Source organism: Crocodylus siamensis, chromosome 3 (assembly GCF_052110815.1).
Source record: "Crocodylus siamensis isolate JL-2025a chromosome 3, ASM5211081v1, whole genome shotgun sequence".
In the NCBI taxonomy this organism is placed as follows: Eukaryota; Metazoa; Chordata; order Crocodylia; family Crocodylidae; genus Crocodylus; species Crocodylus siamensis.
The window spans coordinates 14,735,517-14,758,241 of record NC_143397.1 but is presented as its reverse complement, the minus strand read 5'-3'; the positions used below and the strand labels follow the sequence as shown (position 1 = coordinate 14,758,241).

General features: G+C 47.3%; 1 protein-coding gene across 2 annotated transcripts in view; it reads right to left on the bottom strand.

The window, feature by feature from the left end:
- Positions 1-17,769, bottom strand: part of SKA1 (spindle and kinetochore associated complex subunit 1) — a 48,346-nt gene extending 30,577 nt beyond the window's left edge. Inside the window, exons 1-3 of one of the 2 annotated variants that reach the window (XM_090037786.1) lie at positions 17,689-17,769; positions 5,692-5,802; positions 493-617 (exon numbers count right to left, since the gene is read on the bottom strand). In XM_090037786.1, coding sequence (XP_089893912.1) covers positions 493-617; positions 5,692-5,779 — 213 coding nt within the window. In that variant the 5' untranslated portion in view covers positions 5,780-5,802; positions 17,689-17,769. The remainder of the gene's footprint in view (positions 1-492; positions 618-5,691; positions 5,803-17,688) is intronic. The other variant, XM_090037785.1, reaches the window with a different exon arrangement.
- Positions 17,770-22,725: the final 4,956 nt, after the last annotated feature.

Here is a 22,725-nt window from a genome sequence, read left to right as displayed (position 1 = left end):
ATGTATACAAATCTTTTCATACTGACAACATTGTCAGTTGAAAAAATATTCTATGTAGTGACATATATGTAAACATGAAATATGCCCGTTGGCTTCAAAATTACTCAGGGTTTGCCCAGGTCAAATAGACAATTAAGGATACACATTTCACAGCAGCTGAACTCGCTATCGGTTTTTTCCAGGGAGAAGGGGAGAACAAAAGTTACCTGTGTTAAGAAGAAAGAAGTGCTAATTTGTAGAGGACATTTCCAATCTAATTAAGATAGAAAAGCCTGAACTGAACCCCACTGGCACGCTCTCCAGGTTCACAAACACCGGTTATCATAACTTCATTATTGCAGTTAATGAACTATATTCATCAGTGACACCTGCTTTCTGTAACTTCTTTATTAACTCAAAGACGTAACACTGAAGAAGCCAAGTTTTGCCTGAGCAACTCTTCTGAAGCTTCCATTTATGTACTGAGAAGCAACCTGAACAAAATAAGATTACCTTAAGTGTATTTTTCAGTTTTTCTTGATGCTGAACTTCTATTTCCATTTTATTCAGGAGTTCATTTAAAAGAGACATCTCATGTCCGATTTTACATAGCACAGATTTCAAGGATGGCTCCTGATCTATCGAAGAAGGACAAAGTACAAAATAAAAATAAACCAACATCCCAGTTCACACTACAGGATTCTCCCCACCCCATGAGCAAAGTCTGGCACATCCCTTCCCTACTTTTTTCCTTCCCACACTGGAATCACTACCCTCCCAGCGAAGTTAGAGAAACCATGCTCTTTAAAGAGAGGTTAATATTCTCTTTAATAAAGTACTCAGTACTATCTCAGAGAAGAATACTGGAGCTAGAACTAAAACAATCTGCAATATGATCTCAGCTAACCACATCAAGTCAGGGTTACTTACAAATATCCCTTAAGGTTGAAAAAGTCAAGCATTCAAAAACAGAAAATGCAAGAATTAAAATAGCCTGTGCATCCTTAATTTGGTCCCCTGTACATATTCATCTGAGTCTTTAATTACATGATCACATACTATTTTTCCATAGCTGTATCCCTAACTTTCATTTGCAATAGCTACTGATTCCCCTTTCCTCCAGGGACTTGTCCAATCCCTTTTTGAATCTGGCTAAACGGTCAGTTTCCGCAAGATCTGATCGCAGTAAGTTCCACACTTCCATTACACGCTGTATGAAAAAGAGCTTCCTTTGGTTAGTTTTAAACTTACTACCCGCTAGTTTCTTTTGCAATCCCGGGTTCTTCTATTGTGAGAGAGAGTAAATCAATCCCTATTTCCTTTGTCTTCACCATTTAGTATTTTGTAAACCCTTATCTTGTTCCCCCCTCGAGCATCTCTTTGCCAAACTGAATAGGGCTAGCCTCTTTAGTCTTTCCTCACATGGAAGTCTATCCATGCCATTAATCATTCTTGCTGCCCTTCTCTGTACCTTCTCTAGTTCTTCTATAACCCTTTTGAGGTATGGGGAGCACGACTGGCACCAAGACTCATTTTACTGAATACTACTGAAACCCTCCTCTGAATACAATTACATTTCCTCACAGGTTTTTTTCTGTGGCACTCCTCACTATGCCATCTCTAGGGCTCAAACACTGGTGAATTTATTTTCACAACACCCCTGTGAAGGAAAATTGTAGGTAATACAAAAATGACAGTCGGGAGTATCCATTAATTTTAGGTGCTCATTTGAGACATCTTGGCCCTGACTTCTCAGAGTACTTTGCATGATATGGGACTCTGCATATTCCATCACAGCTCTCCCCTACTTTGCTGCAGCTATCCGTGCTTAGCACTTTTGCAAGCCTGCCTACAGGATCTCAGCCACCAGCAAATGGCTTGATTTATGTGACATGTCTAGAATCACAGGAACACTGTGGTAGAAGAAGGGACAGAATCCAGGTCTCCAGGGCAGCATTCATCTGCCTGAGCCAGGAGACCCAGATACATTGCCAGAACAGCTCTTTTCTGTCTTAAATGAGGCACAGCCCTGTCAAAAAAGTATGCAATCATAAAATTAAGGATTTTATCATGATGCACAAGGAGGAGGCTAAGGTTACATCAGCAACTTTAACTGGGATTTATTAACTTGAGTACTTAACTTTGAAAGCCCAACATTGTTCTTTTATAATTTTTCCTGTTACTTAGATTTTTTTTTAAAAGAAAACTGAAAAACGAAAATTGCACTGTATAGCAGCACACTGATTCTACAGTTTTTATCAAAGTTGAAGCCTTTAGATCTACTGCAAAAGGTTTTTGTTCTTTTTAAGTAAGTGATCACAGCAAAAGGTTTTCATCCTTATCCAAACTCTCTTTAACAGGGGAGGAAACCTCCTTTGTTAGTGGGTTTCACAGCCATTTAAGGACCACAAAAGAATGGGTAGACTCAGGAAGCCCGAGATCCGTTGTAGGCCCTGTAAGGTCAAAAGTGTCTACCATTTTCCAAAGCTTAACTGCTTTTGGTCCTTTTCCCAAATCCTGCCTGCTCCCTACCTCTAGCTCCTTCTCCCAGTTTCTTTCTCCTTTCCTACCAAAACCCAGTCTTCCCTCTAATCTCCTTGCCCAGCCAGTCCTATTCCCCTAACCCCCAAGACCAAAGTTCCCAGCTCCCTTGATATGCAATCTCTTACCTGCCTCACATCCAGCTCTCCTCCCAGGCACAAGCTCCTTGTCCAATTGACCTCCCCTCCTGCCCTGCCCAATGTTCTCTAACAGACACTGCTTCATACTCCTATTTAGAACTGGTCAAACTATTTAGGAAAATACTTTTTTTCAGATTCATAAATGCCAGTCTATCAGAAACAAGATCTTTGTGACGGGGTGACATGTGACGGGGTCCCTTTCAATGTATGTCCTATTAAAAAATTCTGTAAGTTTGAAAATTGTCTAAACATTTTTATAGTGTTGGAGTGATGTTGTAGCCACAATGGTCTAGGAATTATGCAACAGACAAAGATTTTTGTGGATAATATCTTTTACTGACCAACTCCTTGGTTGGGATAAAGTTAGACAAGCTTGTGAATGCAAGGCATTCTTGCATTTGAAAGCTGTCCAATTTTACCCCAACCATGAAGCCAGTCCAATTACGATATTACCCATAAAAATCCTTGATTTTAAACCCTCTGACATTTTCAAAAGACAAAATTCTATGTTCCAAACTAAAGCAACATTTATTTTGAACTTCATATGAAAAAAGCAAATGTTTAAATCAGTGCTTCTCAGTGCTCAAAATCAGAGCACCCTTCCAGCACCTTTGGAACGTGGCAGCACCCCCAGGTGAGAATCACTGTGGGTGCTGCCTCTGCTTACCTCAGTGCTTCTCAACCAGGTGCTGCTGCCTCCACGTAAAACTGTTCCACATACCTGCTGCACAGTCAGCTCAGGAAAAGCTGTGGCATGGGCAAACACTTCTCCTGCATTAGGCTTCTCTACTAACCCTAATACAGACAGGACCATCTGGCTCAAACTGTAGTCCTTCCTGGTCTGGCCACCCCACCCGTGCTTTTCCCAACAACAGAAACACCCATAGGTGGAACTGCCCTATGCACCTGTTGTCAGGAGGAGTATCATGGGGGCTGGACAAGGAAGGGCTATAGCCAAAACTAGTTCTCCTGCCTGCTCTAGGGTTATCAGAGAGTTTTAATAGAGAAGGAGCTTGTGCACATGCCATGCACCTGAAAACAAGGTAGTTTTACCTGGGTGCCAGTGGCAGCACTACCTGTGTCACAGCGCCCCAAAGGGATAGCGTGGCACCCTTGAGGACCACTGGTTTAAAAATTCAAAATCTAAATGAAGCAATTGAAATAAACTTTAGTTTACCCAATTTGAATATTCCTCCCCCTGGTTTCAACTCTTAGGAGCGATACAAATTTGCAACATAAAAAAATGATTTGTGTCAGCTCTAGTTGGAGTCTCCTTCCCCCCCCACTAGTCCCAATCTCCCCCTTCCCCTCCCTCCTCAGCTCTTCATCCAAAACCCTCTCTCCCAAACAATGAACTCCCCATCTCCATTACCCCTTTTCCATTCCTGTAGTCTCCTTGCCCAACCAGCGCCAGCTGCCTTTCCTTTAACTCTCAGCCTTAGACTTTCCCAAGTTCCAGTTTCCCTTTTCTACTTCAGCTGCCATATCTTTGCCCAAACATCCCCAGTGTCCCCAATACCATGATATCCCAGTTAGTCTGTACCTACTCCAGACCCAGTCTCACCACATCCCTTGTTCCAATCAACATGTTTCCCTTCTGTCTGCATGGAGCAGCCACTAGAACGAAAACCTGGCTTCGCTGTTGCCCTGAACTATAAGTGGGTACTATGCCAATAGTGGATACCTGCTTTGGTCAATATGAGAATCATGAGACACTCAGTGAAGTCCAAGTCTTACCTCCCAAAACCAAAACAGTCTACCCCAGGCCTGAGCAAACTATGCTTTTAAATTGGCCAAAGTACGGCAGATTTCACTGGGATGTCAAAAAGTGTATCCCTGACACAAAGGGAACCACACTACAAAATTTCAAGTCCCTGTTCAACAGTGAAGTCTAACTCTAAGGCTATATAAAGAAGAGCCTCAAAAGTGTGTGCGTGCGCGTGTATCCAGGTTCAAACAATGTAAAGTTATTATTAGAAATGGCTTGATTAACTTAACCAAAAAAAAAAAAAAAGTCAACCTGGGTCAGAGACCCAGGGCAAAGTTTCAGCCCCAGTGATTAGAGATTTGCAGAATTATAAGCAATTGCCCTATCTGTCTTATAATAGAAAGATGATCTGAATAGTAGATAGCACTGACATCATCAGTCCTATGCATAAGAGCACCATTTACATTTACAAATCTATTACACATAGCTGATACTGTTAAATATAGCTACATGTATTAGTAGATTTTTCTCCATTTAAGTCTAGAAGAATTGTCCTTTCCTATGAAAGAGCATAATCATACACAGTAGATTCCTGCATCAGTTTAGAAAGAAAAGAAAATTCTGCAGAATTTCAGCTGTTTTCCCGTTCTGCCACAGCAGAATCATAAGTATTTTCTTTAGAATGAGAAGGGGTGATAACAGTGTATGCGAGACTTCTCTTGTTCCTCCTCACCTTTCTCTTTGGCCTCTAATACTTTGCATGTTATCTCCCCTTACAATACAAGTAAATTTTGGTTCTCTCTTTCTAAAAAGGAAGACACAGTGGACCACCGCTTCTCCAGGTGTCCCCCATGCATTTTTCTCCTTGTCACATCTGAATTTACTGAATCTGCAGCCCACAACTCCTGCCTTGAATTCATGTGTTCAGGTTCTGTTTGATGCCCCTCTTTCATTCCTGCTTGTTGTTCCTTTGACCCCATAGTCTTCCCTGCACCCTTTCAGGTCATTCTCCATACTTGGTTGGCTTCCATGTCTTTGTAGCCCTCCTCACTTCAGGGAAGTAAAACAGACAGGCACCTTTTAAATGCTCCAAATTATGGGGCATTTTGCCCCTTGCTCAACAAGCATTAGATAACAGATACCCAAAAAAGGAAACAGATGCAACAACAACAACAAAAAACCCAGCACCAACCATACTTAACTCAGTTTTCCACAGCTATAAAATATCATTATGAGATGGGCTTTAAACTATCCAATTGTGGTTCAAAAAATCCTTTACCAAAAAAAATCCATCTACCTTTATGCACCGCTAATATCTCTTACCTATGTTTCTTAACTGAAGAGTCTTCTTGATCGTTGAAATCCTTGTATTGATGTAAGAGCATAAGTCTTCCATATTTAAAGAAGCCATATTTCTTCTTCTCTCTAGAAAACCTATGTGGGGGGGAAAAACCCATTTGGCATATTTAAGAAAGTCGTATTATAAACACAAGTTGTCCATTTTTTAATTTGTTTTTGCCAAAATGAAAATTATTCAGGCCAAAAGCAAAGAGAAACTTCACCTAGCTTTACTTGAAGCAATTAGAAAAAAAAGTATTTACTATTTAGTTTAGCAAACTGAAAACAGAGCAGGGAGCACACAGAGGTAAGGGCTAATTTAGGAAAAACAACCTGCGGGAATTCAGCAAGGAGCATTTGTTTCTTTGTTAGCCCTCAGATTTATACAGCTGCACTGGCTCCCTCTGGCGGTTAACTGAAATATGAACTTTAAGCTTGTTTTGTTTTTATTTTTAAACTCATATACTATTACTGTGGTTGGTTAAATAAAATACACAGATCTGCCAAATGTCATGAACTTCAGAGCTGCACATTTGGGAAGTTTATCTTACATTCCCACAAAACAAGTTACTTAGGGGAAAATCAGATAAAAATCTAGACTCCAATTCTACATTCCCAGTCAAAAAAAGTAGGAATTAAAATTGTGAACATGCTGATGGGAACAACCTTTAATAATGTGTTCAGAGTTTCAGAAATGAACAAGTGAAAGTCAGGACTCATTGGTCAATATTGAGTTCAGGATCCTGAGGAAAGGAAGGATGGAAACAAGCAGAGTACGGACTCTGGACTTCAGAAAAGCAGACTAAGACTTGCTCAGGGAACTCATGGGCAGGGTCCCCTGGGAAGCCAGTCTGAAGGGGAGAGGAGTCCAGGAGAGCTGGCTGTACTTTCAAGAAGTCTTACTGAGAGTGCAGGAACAAACCATCCCGATGTGCAGGGAGACTAGCAAGTATGGCGGATGACCAGCTTGGCTTAGCAGGGAACTCTTCAGTAAACAAAGTCACAAGAAAGAAGCTTATAAGAAGTGGAAACTTGGACAAACAACTAGGGAGGAGTATAAAAGCATTGCTCAGGCATGCAGGGATGAAGTCAGGAAGGCCAAAGCGTAACTGGAGTTGCAGCTAGCAAGGGATGTGAAGGGTAACAAGAAGGGTTTCTACAAGTATGTTGGTAGCAAGAGGCAGATCAGGGAAAGTGCAGGTCCCTTAATGAATGGGGGAGGCAGCCTTGTGACAAAGGATGCAGAAAAGGCTGACGTGCTCAATGCCGCCTTCTCCTCAGTCTTCACAGGCAAGGTCAGCTCCCAAACTACTGCACCAGGCAGCACAGTTTGGGGAGGAGAGGAGCAGCCAACAGTGGTGAAAGAACAGGTTAGGGACTACCTAGTAAAGCTGGACACGTACAAGTCTGTAGGGCCAGATGGGATGCACCCGAGGGTGCTGAGGGAGGCAACGGATGAGATTGCAGAGCCATTGGCCATCGTCCTTGAAAACTCATGGTGATCAGGAGAGGTCCCAGATGATTGGAAAAGGGCAAACATAGTGCCCATATTTAAGAAAGGAAAAAGGGAGGATCCAAGGAACTACAGAGCAGTCAGCCTCACCTCAGTCCCTGGAAAATCATGGAGCAGATCCTCAAGGAATCCATTTCTAAGCACTTGGAGAAGGAGGTGATTAGGAACAGTCAGCATGGATTCACCAGGATAAGAAATGCCTGACCAACCTAATTGCCTTTTATGACAAGGTGACTGGCTTTGTTGTTGGAGACCATAATAAAAGCTTTGCTAACATCAAGGTACCCGACATCCACCGGTCTCCCTGCATCCACACTCTCACAGGCAAGCTAAGGAAGTACAGGCTGGATGAATGGACTGTGAGGTGAACAGAAAACTGGCTGGAGCATCAAGCTGAGAGGGTACCAGTCAATGGCTCAATGTCTAATTGGAAGCCAGGATCAAGTAGAGTACTCCAGGGGCAAGTCCTGCAGCTGGTTTTGCTCAATGTCTTCATCAATGACCTGGAAGATGGCAGAGTGCACCCTCAGCAAGTTTGCAGATGAAACCAAGCTGTGGGGAGTAGTAGCTATACTGGAGAGTAGGGCTAGGATTCAGTGTGATCTAGACAAACTGGACCAAAAGAAATCTCATGGGGTTCAACAAGGACAAGTGCAAAGCCCTGCACTGAGGATGGAGCAGTCCCATGCACCAGCACAGGCTGACTGGCTGTGCAGCAGCTCTGCAGAAAAGGACCTGGGGGTTACAGTGGCCAATGCACTGAACATGAGCCGGCAGTGTGCCCTTGTTGCAAAGAGGACTAATGGCATACGGGGCTGTATTGGTAGATGTGTTGCCAGCAGGCCAAGGGAAGTAATTATTCAACTCTATTCAGTGCTGGTGAGGCCACATCTGGAGTACTGTGTCCAGTTCTGGGCCCCCCACTACAGAAAGGACGTGGACAAATTGAAGAGAGTCTGGGAAAGGACAACAAAAATGGTGAGGGAGACTTACAAGGAGAGGCTGAGAGATCCTGGCTTATTTAGTCTAGAGAAAGGAGACTGAGAGGGGATTTAATAGCAGCCTTCAGCTACCTGGAGGGGAGTTCTGAAGATGATGCAGCTGGACTGTTCTCAGTGGTGGCAGACGACAGAACAAGGAGCAACGGGCTCTAGTTGCAGCAATGGATGTTTAGGTTGGATATTAGGAAAAACTCTCTTGCAAGGAGGGTGGTAAAGCAGTGGAACAGACAGTGTTGGATTAACCCTTTAATGGGCCCTAGGCCCACTCGCTAGGAGGGTAGTAAAAACACTGGAACAGGTTACGCAGAGAGATGGCAGAATCTCCATCCTTGGGGGGTTTCAAGACCCAGGTAGACAAAGCTTTGGCTGGGATGATCTAGCTGGGGCTGTTTCCGCTTTGAGCAGGGGGTTGGACTATATGTGACCTCTTGAGGTCCCTTCCAACCCCCATTTTCTATGATTCTATGAATGTAAGACCTTAAAATACAATCAGCAAAAACTCTGCTTCTCTTTCCAGGTACATTCAACCAGACTTAACAACTTATTTCCCAGTAACCCTACAACTAGCCAAACACCCTAATCCTCACCAAAGTCAAACAAATTTGGAGGTCAGGGTTTCTAGGTAAAGTTATTTTACACATAACTTTTCTCCAAATTTGCTCACATTTTTTAATCCACATATACTATACATATTATCACATTTGCATAAAGCTTTCCCCCAGAAAACAGCATCATGCAATGAAATTAAACATGAAACGTCAGCTAAAGTAGGGTAAATTAAATAAAAATGCTGTGCTTCATCCAAACCCACACATGGCAGTGGTGACAGAGACAGGATTAGCATTGTGGACGTCCTGGTTCGTAGTCAGCCCACTCAATCACAGTGATCTATTCTGACGATATACGATTTAAAAGGAAAGAAGCTATTATCAAGGCATTTTCAGGGGCTCTCTCTCATGAAACTTTGCAAAACGTATCTCCCCAAAACCAAAGATAGCCCAATTCTGTCAGTCTTCAGACCACAACACAAAGCTCATATTATTTATTCCCTAGGCCAGGGGTTGGCAACCCCCAGTACACATGCTCAGTATGGCACACAAGGCCATTTTGCTCGGCACACCACAGCCAGCCCCAGCTCTGGGTAGCTGCTGCCAGCAATGGAGCCCAGGCTGCTCCCAGCAAGGCGTGAAGTGCTCCACCTGCCTGCTGGGAGCAGCCTGGGCTCCTGGCTGGCAGCAGCTACCCAGAGCCAGAGCTGGCTGCAGTTGGGAGGCTCCAAACAGCAGTGCCAGGTCCAGAGCCCAGGCATCAGCTCTGTACCAGCACGTGCACACATGCCTCTGTGCAGGCAGTGGGGGCGGGCACCTCGGGCAGGCTGTGCTACCCTGCTGTCTGTCCCGAGGTGCACGCACAGTCGCCACCAGCATGGAGCTGATGCGGGAGCTGTGGAGCCTGGCACAGCTGTTTGCAGCCTGCCCGCTGCCTGCTGCACCTGCCCAGAACCCAGGCTGGCTACAAACAGCTGTGCCAGGCTCCAGAGCCCAGTCACCAGCTCGGTGCCAGCAGTGGGGGAGAGACCAGGGTTGCGCTGCCTCAGGCCTCTCCCCCACTCCAAAGCTCGCATGTACACGCTGGTACAGAGCTGATGCCGGCACAGCTGTATGGAGCCTCCTGGCTGCAGCCGGCGCCAGCTGTGGGTAGCTACTGGCAGCCGGGAGCCCGGGCTGCTCCCAGCAGGCAGCTGGGATGCTGAAAGCCCTGCTGGGAGCAGCCCAGGCTCCAGCAGCTACCCAGAGCCGGGTAGCTGCTGGCAGCCACAGAGCCCAGGCTGGGGAGCAGGGGCTTTGGGTGCGGGGCAAGGCACACAAGCAGGGCATCCTACCATGTACTCCCCGCCCTCATTTTGTTTTTCTGGCATGCTGGCACTCCGGCCTTCCAAGGCAGGCACTGTGGTGTTTTTTAGCACCCCTGCCCTAGGCTTTCAGGCAGAAAATGGCATGTTGAGGACTGGGATTTGTCTTAGAAACCTGTTGAAGTGCCTGGGATGTATTTTTGCTGCCTTTGTTTTGTTTTTTGAGAACATGCTGGATTCAATTTATTTGTAGATCAGCAGAATTTAAAAGCTACAGGGACTTGTAAACAACACTCAGAGGATTAAAACCCTACAGATACACTGAGAATAGAATAAAGCAGCTGCTTTACTTCTGTTATAAGCAACCATGTAAGTCGCACATCATTACCCATGTGAAACTAAATCACTCTCAGCAAGTACTGCTAATTCCACCTACAGTGTTTATTTCTATAGGATGTTTGCCATTTTATTAAAAATCCATAATTGTATATTCATTCTTGCTGACACTGAATATGCAGTCAGACCTAGAATAGACACTTAACATATGCTGATATATTCTGCCTCCAGTCCCATAGGCTCATATCAGCCTTTCAAATTTCACAGGTCAAATGGGGGCAACTTTTCCCCAGTCCCATAGGCTCATATCAGCCTTTCAAATTTCACAGGTCAAATGGGGGCAACTTTTCACACACTCACACAACAATAAAACAAGTGATGCTTGTTAGTCAAGGCTGGGACTGAATCAAGTGGTTTATTCAGACAAAGCTTACACTGAAGACATCTTGGGACCCTTAAAAGAAATTTATTTCTCTTGCATATAATATGAACCTGAGTAAAATACACACACCTTGTTTTTGAAGGGCAGAATGAAGAAAGATCTTCACTTAAAAATACTAGGAAGAACAGTATTTTCCAAGAGAAAACATAGGGAGCTCCAGGGGAAGGGAAGTGCAAAATATCATGGATAACATGTTAACCCCTTCACAGCATAACACCACAGTTGCTGCTGGTTGAATTGAACTGCCCAACCTCTCTTCTTAAGCTGCCAGCAGCACTTGCCAGATCAGTTGAGGGCCCGATCCTAGCCAGCAGCACTTGTGGCATCAGCAGGAGCCTCTGTCCTGGCCACCCAGGCTTTGGCTCAGCTTCTGCTGAATCAGTAGCAGCTCCCACAGCATAAGCCTCTGGGACAGGGGAGAAGAGAAAGTGCCCAATGTCAGCAATTAGGGAATCCCCCCAGGGCAGTGTTATTTCTTCCCCAGAAGAATACTGGGCTGCAGAAGCTGCTATTACCATATTTCCTCACTTAAAATGCACACCCCAATTTCTAGCAGCTGATTTTTGGAAAAAAGGTGCATGCTGTATGTAAGAAAGGAAGGTAAATCCTATGGAAATTGATCCAAAGTAGTGAAGTCACTCTTTTAAAGTAGGTGTCCTTCCTCTTTCAGCCAGCTGTTTCTTAAATTATTGTGTCTCCTTATGAGTACAATTGATATCCCACCTGTAGAAAGGCAATATAGCTATACTGACAAATGCATTAACAATTTTGACCCATTTAATTTATCTACTAAACTATTATTAATTTTATCTGCTCCTTTGGTCTCAAACTCTAGTTATGGTACAAATGTTTCTCAACATCAAGGGCATATCAGTCATCATGTGCAGTTATAAAGAACTTCAATTACAAAAATAATTTTATCACATCATTCAGAAAAAAAGGAAAACAAAGGGTCTTGTAATCAATATAAAGAAGAATTTTACACAAAGAAAATCTGATTACGTATTCTCTCCTGACAGCCTTCTGCAGCAGCAAAATGTGTATAAAACCAGAACACCATTCCCCAGAGCTTGTAACAATTCAGACAGTTCTCAGCTGCTTTTTCAATTATCATTCTGTAATGGGAAAGCCAACGTGTTTCAAAAAGTCACCAGAAGAAAGCCAAAAGAAAATAAAAGTGAAGGAAAAGACTGAATATAAACTCCACATCCATGTTCTACTGTACAAACTCAAACACTTGAGAAACATTATGACCTAATCACAAGCCTCCTCAAGTAGGTAGTCTTACTCCCACAGTACACTAAATGAAGAAGAATTGAAAAGGTCAAAACTTCGAACTTGACCAAACTCATTGACCCATCTGGTTATGGCTTCCCACACCATGGAGTGCAGTCCTCTGCCCTTGGAACCAGCCATATACCCAGACTCCTAAAATCTGTTCCCTCAAAACCCTCACACACAGCAAGAAAACCAGAAATGCCAGGAACGCCCTGTAACATGCTAGGATAAAAGAAGTGAAGTTGTGGGCATTGCCAGTGCCCTCATACTGCAATGACAGGGAAGCAGTGAGTTAATAAATGTTCAGAAAGTGTCTCTGTGCTACAGAAAACTAAAAAACTTTGCACGGTCCCTGCCAATTTGACTAACCTCATGTCAAAAGCTCCCATCTTTAGCTTCAGTTCTCTAGAGGAAGGTGAAAAAGATCCAGAAGTCAGTAATATTCAGAAGAAAAAATCCTTCTTCATAGATTTCATAGATGTTAGGGCTGGAAGGGACCTCAAAGATCATCAACTCCAGCCCCTTGCCCCAGGGGCAGGAAGTCATCTAGGGTCAAAGGATTCTTCCCTACAGCTGACCAGCAAATGCCCTTAAACCAGGGATTGCCAGGCATCTACCACACTGCAAGTTACCCCTGTACTTCAACAAGAAGATAGCAAATACTTGCTTCCATATATCATACAAACCAATAGCTGGGCCAAGACCTCCTCTTCCCCTTTCACGTTATCCCTTCCATAAACTTCCTGAGTTTGACCTTAAAGTGATTCGTGTCTTTTGCCCCCAATACTTGGGCTCAGAAGACCATTCCAAAAAAATTACTCTGGAAGTTTTCTTCTAACTTCCAATCTGAATTTGTTCATGATCAGTTAGTAGCCACCCAGCTGCAGCAGATACTGGACGTGACGCCTGAGGCAGCCTGGTAGATGGGCCTGCGCTTCAACGTCGCCGAGTGCACCTCCCTGCACATCGACGGCAGGCAGAAGAGCCGTGTCCTGGACTCCACCCTCACGATCCAGGGCCAGGCAATGAGGCACCTGCGCAACGGCGAGGCCTACTGCGACCTGGGGATGCCTACCAGCCACCGGGCCAGGAAGATGCCAGAGGAGACCATCACCGGGATCGTGCAGGACGCCCACAAGCTGAACTTGTCCTTGCTGGCCCCCTGGCAGAAGATAGAGGCGGTGATCACCTCCCTCATCCCCCGCGTCGCATTCGTCCTGAGAAGCTCAGCGGTCCCCGAGGCCCCGCTCAAGAAGGCGGACACTGAGATCCAGCGGCTGCTCAAGAAGTGGCTGCACCTTCCACTGCGGGCCAGCAACGAGGTCCTGCACATCCCCTACCGGCAGGGAGGCGCCAACGTCCCCCGTACGGGAGACCTGTGTGACATCACGGTTGTCACCCACGTCTTCTGCCTCCTGACCTGCCCAGACACAACGGTAAGTACCATCGCCGCCAGCGCCCTCGAGGAGACCACCCGCGAGAGGATTGCGAGGCAGCCAACCGGTCAAGACTTGGCCACCTTCCTCAGCGGCTCGCTGGAGGGTGAGTTCGGCCAAGACAGCAGGGACTTTGCCTCACTGTATAGCCGAGCCTGCAACACCATGCACCGCCTCAGGAACAGCATCGGCTGCACCTGGACCGAGGAGCGTCGGGAGTCTCCCTGCGGCCAGCCCTGCACGCCAACCGCATCACCGTGACACCCCGCATGAGGACCTTCCTGGAGAGGTTCCTGAAGGACGCCGTCTGAAACAAATACACTGGCGACCTGAAGGCCAAACCCGACCAGGGCAAGGTCTTCGACGTCACCTTGAAGTGGGATGCTAGCAACCACTTCATGCCCAGCGGGAGCTTCGCGGACTGGCGCTTCTTCCACCACACCCGCCTCAACTGCCTGCCCCCGAACGGGGCCGTGCGCTTCAGCCACCGGGACAAGAGGTGCCGACAGTGCGGCTCTGCGGCAGAGACCCTCCCCCACGTGCTGCGCAGCTGCAAGCCACACACCAGAGCCTGGCAGCTCCGCCACAACGCTGTCCAACACCTGGTGAGGGCCATCCCGGCTACGGCCAGGGAGATCTCCGTGAACCGCACCGTCCCGGGCTGCAAGAGCCAGCTGCGACCCATAGAATCATAGAAATCCGTGAGTGGGAAGGGACCTAGACAGATCATCGAGTCCGACCCCTGCCATGGGCAGGAAGGAGCACTGGGGGTGGCAGGGGTCATAAGACCCCAGCCAGGTGCCTGTCCAGTCTCCTCTTGAAGATTTCCAGAGAAGGTGAGAGCACCACCTCTCTGGGAAGCCTATTCCAGGCTCTGGCCACCCTTACACTGAAGTAGTTCTTCCTAATATCCAACCTAAACCTATCCTCCCTCAGCTTGTGGCCATTGTTCCTGGTGACTCCAAGGGGGGCCCTGGTGAACAGACTTTCCCCGAGTCCCTGCTGGTGGCCCCCGATAAGGTTGTAGGCAGCCACAAGATCCCCCCTCAGTCTCCTCTTGCGGAGACTGAAGAGATTCAGGTCCCTCAGCCTCTCCTCATAGGGCTGGCCATGGAGGCCCCCAGCCATACGAGTGGCCTCCTCTGGACCCTCTCCAGGTTCTCCACGCCCCTCTTGAAGTGCGGCGCCCAGACCTGGACACAGGACTCCAGCTGCGGCCTGACCAACGCCATACAGAGGGGGAGCAAGACCTCTCTGGACCTGTTAGTGATGCCCCTGGTGATGCAGGACAGGGTGCGGTTGGCTCTGCCTATTGCTTCGTCGCGTTGGCGACTCATATTCATCCTGGAATCAGTCATGACTCCAAGATCCCTCGCTGCCTCTGCGCTGCCGAGAGGGGCAGCCCCTAACCTATAACCATAATGCTGGTTCCCTCTCCCCAGATGCAGCACCCTGCACTTGTCCTTGTTGAACTGCATCCTGTTCAGATCCGCCCGCTTCTCTAACCTATCCAGGTCTGCCTGGATGCGGTCCCTGCATCATCATCACCGACGAAGAAGCCAAGAAGGTTGTGATCGTGGATGTCACCATCCCCTTCGAGAACCGGCACCAAGCCTTCACTGATGCCCAGGCTCACAAGCAGGAGAAGTACGCCCCGCTGGCCGACACCCTGAGGGGCTGAGGCTACGACACGATGGTCGATGCGCTCACCATAGGAACGCTCGGAGCCTGGGACCCCAGCAACAAGAGCGTCCTGCGTGCCTGCCGCGTCTCCCACCACTACACGAAGCTGATGTGCTGCCTCATGGTGTCCAGCACCAACCGTTGGTCCCCCAACATCTACGTGGAACACATCACGGGCCACCGCCAGTACTCCGACCTCACCAGACGAGCTGCCGCCAGACTGGACGCGGAGGGGACTGTCTGAACCGCGCCCCCCTTCACTTCACTCCGAGAGGATTCTTCGACCACTGATGCTGACCCTGCTTCACCCGAAGAGGACCCCCACGATGAAACTATATGGACTGAGACACTTCCTCCGAACCACTTCCTCCACCATTGCGGACCATTGTAACGGGTTTGTGTGCATCTATCTCCTTTCTCTCTCAGCATCATGAACCCCCTCCCTCCCCTTCCCCCACCCCCAGGGTTAGTTGGCTAACATTGTATCTCCTGTAACCTAGTTGCGCTCCTCTCCTCACCCCCATCCCTCTATTGTTAGTCCCTCACTCGGGCACTCTGTATTTCCATATAGTTATAGTTTCATAGTTTCATAGTTTCTAGGGTCGGAAGGGACCTGAGCAGATCATCTAGTCCGACCCCCCGCCATGGCAGGAAAGAGTACTGGGGTCAAATGACCCCAGCAAGATGTTCATCTAACCTCCTCTTAAAGACCCCCACTTCTCTTGGAAGCTGGTTCCAGACCCTAGCCGCCCTGACTGTGAAGTAGCGCCTCCTGATATCTAACCTAAACCTACCCTCTACCAGCTTGTGACCGGTATTCCAGGTCACTCCTGGCGGTGCTCAGCGGAAACAGTGACTTCCCCAATGCCTGCTGATCCCCCCTGATTAGTTTATAACAGGCCACAAGATCCCCCCTCAGCCTTCTCTTTTGGAGGCTGAACAGGTTCAGGTCCCGCAGCCTGTCCTCATAGGGCCTGCCCTGTTGTCCCCTGATCATATGAGTGGCCCTCCTCCGGACCCTCTCCATGCTGTCGACATCCCTCTTGAAGTGTGGTGCCCAGCTTTGTCATCCTTTTTCTGGATTCCCAATCCTAAACTTTTACTAATAGAAGTCAATCTTATATCTAGCATTAGGAGTTTTTAACCTAAAAAGCAACACGGGCTGCGTGTCCCCTCATCAATACAAACCACATTGTCACCGGACTCAATAACATGGATAACAACAACATCAGAGATGAATTCACCTGCACCTCTACCAACATCACATATGCCACCATCTGCTTACAGTGCCCCTCTGTTGTCTACGTTGAACAGATGGGGCGATCCCTGTGTGTAAGAATAAATGTGACAGCTGTTCCAGAGAGACACAAGCCAGTGGCAGAACACATTAAGCTCCCTCCATGACCTCAGAGTAGCTGTTCGTAGACAACAAAACATTAAAAAAACAAACAAAAATTAAATATAAAATTGTGGAGCAAGAAACGATTCACAGACTGGATTGTTAAGCATGGTCTAAACAGGACTTACAGACTCTTATTCCATTACCTGCATTAGCTTTTGTGGCCCTTTTGTCTCTATGGCACTGTTGCATGTTTGCCTCTCTCAATACATCCCCTCCTCCCCATGTTTTATATTCAAATCACTCTCCGATAGACTTTCCAGACATGTCCTTTCACAGCATTTAATGAAGCGAGATCAGACTGTAAAAACTTATGCATCTGATTTAGCTAGTCCAAAGTATCTCTCTACCCTTTCTTCCTCCCTAATATTCACGTTGCAACCAAACTTATAAAAAATAATCATATCCTCCCCAGTTTCCATTTTGCTGAGCTGAAGAAGCCAAGCCCATTCAATTTTCTTATTTATAAAAAGGTCTCCACCCTCTTAACCAACTTAGCAGCCCTTCTTTGTACCTGTTCCAGTTTAAGTTAATCTTTCTTGAACACTGGTAACCAGAAATATATGCTGTACCCACGTGGGGTCTGATCAGGGCCTTGTAACAGGGAGCCCTAACCCTGTTCCCACCAGCGGGAGAAGCAGAGTGGCATCCCCGCAGGAATCGGACATCCACGGCCCAAGGGACCAGTCTTTAGATCAGGCACAAAACCAAAACCCCTAACAACGCAGAGCAGCCCAGTGGGCTACAGCAGAAATGAGCAGCCTGAATATTGGGGTGAAAGCCCCCTTCGAGAGGGGGACTGCTTTGCTTTTGCACAGGGGTGCTGTGCAGCAATGCTTGGGTAGCCCCGCCCCTTGACAAGTGCCCCGCCCCCTGGTCGCTATCTTGGGACCAGAAATCCCACCCCCCAGCCCGTGGGGGGCTGTAGGGGGAGGATGTGGGAAGCCCCCCCAAACACGCCCCCCACCACTGCACACCCCGCGGCAGGCGGACACCACGGTAGGACGCGGCCCCAGAGCCCCCGCCCCGCGCCGCCACTCACCGCGCACCGCCGATTCGAACCTCCCGCCCGTAGCCGCCAACTAACGCGAGAGCTGCGCGTCCCGTCCCTGCCGTGCATGCGCAGCGCCGGGAGCCGAAGCCACCGCCCTCGCGTGACGTCAGTGGCAGAGCAGGGCAAAAGGGGGCGGGGCAGGGAGGGAAGCACTCGTCCTGCCCCAGCCTAGTCCCAAGGGAGGGGGGAGCAGGGCCCTGGGGCTCTGGGCTCGGCCTAGTGCCCTCCACAGGGCAGGGCCCGCGGCCAGCACCCGCAGCAGCAGGCAGACGTTTTCAGCCAGGGGGGGTCTGATGTTTGGCCCCACAGGCCAGGATCAGGCCCCCCCCATACCGCGCTGTGGGTTCCTGCAGGGGTACTGGTGCACGGGGCTGCCCCCAGGTTTCCCATTTGACAGTAGGGCATCAGTACCACCACTCCCCTGATGCCAAATCTTCAGCCCCGTGAGTTGAATGACCCCGCGTGCAGCCCACATCAGTTGCAGGCCGCAGGGTCACACATCCTCCTTGCACCCCGTGGTACTCTACAGTCCGGGTTGCTTTTCTGGCTTTCTTACTTTTAACAGTCTTATTCAAGTTTAAAACCCACGTGCAGATTTTTTGAACAGGGTTGAAGGCATCCACATTAAATACGGGTAAATTAAACTCGAGGTAGCAAATAGCATAATGAATTATTCTGAACAATGGGACTGACCGTGATCCACAGCAGCAGTAGACAATATGGATTTTTTAAAGAATGAAACATACCAAACCAACTTGTTTTTTTCCTTTGAGAGTATAATCAGGCTGATGAAAGAGGGGGTGATATAGCGTGGATGCACCATACCTGGACTGTAGTAAAGCTTTTGGCACAATCCCACGACACTCATAAGCAAACTACTCAAATCTGAGCTGACTAGACCGTCAGGTGAATACGGAAGGGCTGCATCTACACAGTCTACGCAGTCATTTAGTACTTGCATAAACAAGTACTAAGCGACCCTGCAATAGCCAGGGCTATGCACAGTAGCATTGCCGAATGGCTTCTGGGTGACACTGTGCAATAGCGTTGCATCACACTTTGTGCCAAGTGACACTACTGCACAGTAGTAATGAGTTACTGCACAATCAGCGTTTCATGTTAGACGGGGCAAGGGGCAAACAAGGAGTAACAAGGAATCAAGGCCAGAAAGGCATTAGGTTTTGAGTCAGGTTTCCCGGAAGTCTCTCTGTCTGGCGTTGTTTAACATTTTTAGGAATAACGTGGATGCTGGAGTGAAGATCTTATTGATCAAGGATGAAGATGACAAAACACTTGCAAACGCATTGTCTCAAAACACAAAAGGATTTTGAAATACTAGAAAAATACACCATCACAATTAAATTCAATACAGACACACAGAAGCTGCTACATCCAGTTAAGAAGAAACAATTATAAAAATGGCCAAGCTGGCAATACTGTAAGCAGCCAAGGCCAAGCTGCAGAAGTCTGGCTAAAGCACAAAACCCGTTTCTGAGTGACCAAAGAATGAACCTTTGTAGTTGTGACAGCCACCTTGGTCAGCAAAGTAAAGGGCAGCAATCAACATGTCCAGCTAAACCAGGAATGAAATCAAACTGAGCTGAGCAGAGAGCTGGGCCTAAATGGAAACTTGATAAAAGAAGGTCTTAAAATAGATCATCCACATATCATCACTTTCACTTTAAAAATCATAGTAGTGATTAATGTAACCAAATACATCAGTTTTATTCTAACACATATTTGTATTCAGTTTCTTAGGTAAGTTATAGAAGGCAAAGCAGCCTTGTCAGTGAAGACCATAACTAAGGGGAAAAGAAAACAGGAGGTAAGAAGCAGCAATCCATGATTGACACCTTCTGAGTCCAAAAGAGAACTGGCTCGGTCCAGTTCCAAAAGTTTCAGTAAAATAAATCTGAATAAAATCAATCCAAGAATGTTTATTAGAATAAGCCATCTATAAAATATAGGGGATAGACTAGTGGGAAATCTAAAGAATTCTGAATTCAAGACCTACTGCCAGTCCCCACCAACCTTCACTCTTCCCAGTCTCTACATGTAAGAAGCTATATTGTGCTGGTACAGATTTTCAGCACTTTAGGATAGACTTTGGAATACATGTTTATTTTATTTTTTGGAGTGCAAGCAGGCTATAGGCCTGCCTCTTGCCATTTTTATCACTAGTCTCTTTACCTGTAATTGTAAACACATACAGAATAGGAGGTAACTAGGGTGGTAATAGCACAGCTGAGAAAGATATAGGCGTTATGGGAGACCACAAACTCAACATGAATCAGGAATGTGATCCTGCTGGGAGGTGGGGGAGAAGGGCAGAAAAAAGATCATCAGTTGCCACCCTTCTTCCCCTCCCCACAACAAATGCAGTTTGGGGCTGTATTAACAGAAGTATTATATGCAAGATGTGGATAGTGATAATACCACTCTACTTGCTGCCAGTTAGAGGTCAGGTACAGTACTGCATACAGGTCTGATATATATATAAAAAAAGAACAAGGATATAAAGAAACTGGAGGGATCCAGAGAGATGAGAAACAATGATGATAAAGGGATTGGAAAGCAAGACTTATGAGGAAAAGCTGAGAGAACAAGTCTATTTAGTCTGGAGAAAAGGAGATTAAGGAGACACATGGTAGCAGTTTTCAAACCTATGAAAGTCTGCCAGAAGAGAGACAGAACAACCATTCTCCCTTGTCACAGAAAGTAAGACACAAGCCAGTGGGTTTTAACTGCCGCAAAGCAGATTTAAAGCACCAGGATGATGGAACAAGCTGCTTAAGGAAGTAGCGGTTAATTGGAGGTTTTCAAGAAAAGGGTGGGGAGGCACTTCCTTGGGATGATTCAGGAACAGCGCATCTTGCATCTGTGCAACGGCTTGGATGAGATGTCCCTAGAGGTCTCCTCCAGCCCTACAATTCTGATTCTCTCAGAGGAAAGCATATACATATTCACATACATATCAAGATGACATGAACTGTTTGTTACATTTCTTAGAACTTTTTTGGCCCAAGCTGAAAGAATCCAAGCAGCTAGAGCACTTGGATCCAAGCAGCTAGAGCACTTGGATCCAAGCAGCTAGAGCACTTGGATCCAAGCAGCTAGAGCACTTGGATCCAAGCAGCTAGAGCACTTGGATCCAAGCAGCTAGAGCACTTGGATCCAAGCAGCTAGAGGGTCATGTATGCTTGTGTGCCCATGTATGGCAGCACCTTTGAGAAGCAGGAGAGTGCTCTGCCTCTCTACCAGTTTTCACCCCTTAACATTGTGGTCTGCTATGGGCCAAAACACCTAGAGGCTGGCAATCTTTGGCCCATGGGCCAAAACCAGCTCTTAGAACCATTGGATCCAGCCCAGATTTGGGGCTCCGGTAGTGTTCAGCACCTACTCATCAGTCTGCAGCCCAAGCTAGGTCATTCCAGCCCATTGCTTGAAAACATCACTGAACACTGCCCTACACTGGTTGTCAGCTGGGGGTATAAATATCCCTAGGAGTACTTAAAAAGGTTGTAGGGGGTATGCAGAACTGATGTGGCTGAAAAATACCACGTGCAGGCGCGTGGCCGCAACACAGCATGCAGTCAAGCAGGAGCACAGCCTGGCAGCATGGAGAGCAGCTGGGTCTGGCTGCTCAAGTCTGTTTGGGGGGTGGGGAGGCAGTACAGATTGAAGCTGACCAGTGGGGGAGGGAGTGGGGCTGAGACAGGGGCAGCTCAGCTGAGGCAAAGCATGGGACAGCTGTTGGGGTGGGGGCTCCCACCACTGCCTGCACCCCTGAGAGGGCATGGAGGAACATACCCCCAGATCTGCTCATGGGGCAAGGATGGGCTGCTGCTGTGGGCTGGGGCAGCACCAGGCTGTTCTGGCAGAGATGTTGGACCAGACTGATCTCAGGGTGGGCGGCAGCGACAGAGGAGTGTTGGGGGGACTACAGCAAATTCTAGAGTGGCTGCAGCCCCTCCTGTAGCCCCCCTCCCAGCACTGCCTGCCCCGAGCTCAGCCTGGCCCAGCCCCAGCCAAGAAGAGCCCCACACAGCCCCAGTCCCCACTGGCAGCCCGCCCTGCCCCACATACAGATCTGAGGGCATGCCCTCCTGGGGTGCATGAAGCAGCAGGAGCCGCTCTCCCCTCCTCGTGCCCCCTGGATGAGCCACTTACAGCTCTGTCCCATGCTTCACCCTGGCTGTACAGCACCTGCCCTGCCCCAGCCCCAGCTCTGCTCTCTCCCTCACTGTGGGGGCCTCAATCTGTGCCCCACCCTTTGCCCCTTAAAAACAAGAAAAAATATAAAGGGATACATGAGCTGAAGCTTTGAGACAGAAAGGGTACACTTTTTTTAAAAGGTTGAAAACCCCTGCCCTAGACAATGGCCTTTTTCAATGCAAGGGGTCATTAGGGCACTGCTTATGAAAACAGTTCAACAACTAGAGCTCTGACAAAACCGGGTTAAAAAAAAAATGTCCTTGTGATCTTCATTGGATAAGGGACTGCTTTCAAATGGCCCATTGTTCTCTGGAGGCTCTGTTGTTCTCACCAGAGCAGAACCATAAAAGAAAAAAAAACAAAAACAAAAAAACAGGCACTTATCTGGCTTTCACATCACCATACCTGAAAAATGGAAATAACACATTAGAACCTCAAAATAACTGTACCTAACAAAAATATTGTACATCACATCATTTAGAAATATGCAGCTATAAATACTAAATTCCTCCTTAAATAGGATCGTATTGTGGTATGTAGTAAATGTGATTATTTCGCTTGTTATCACCCTTGCACTCCAATGCCTCAGTTAAAATTTGCTTCAGGATCACTGTCCTCTGTTGCTACAGTCACATGTGTAACGTGCTTCTGAGCAAATCCACCAGCTTGGAAACAACAAGGACCACTGAAGGTTGTCCAATGGTGGGAAAATGACTAAATGTTTCTCACATGCAAGCCCCCCTTAGATCTTTCTGAGCCATCATACATTTTAACCCCCTTTACCAGGGTTGAATTGACCATACAAGTGCA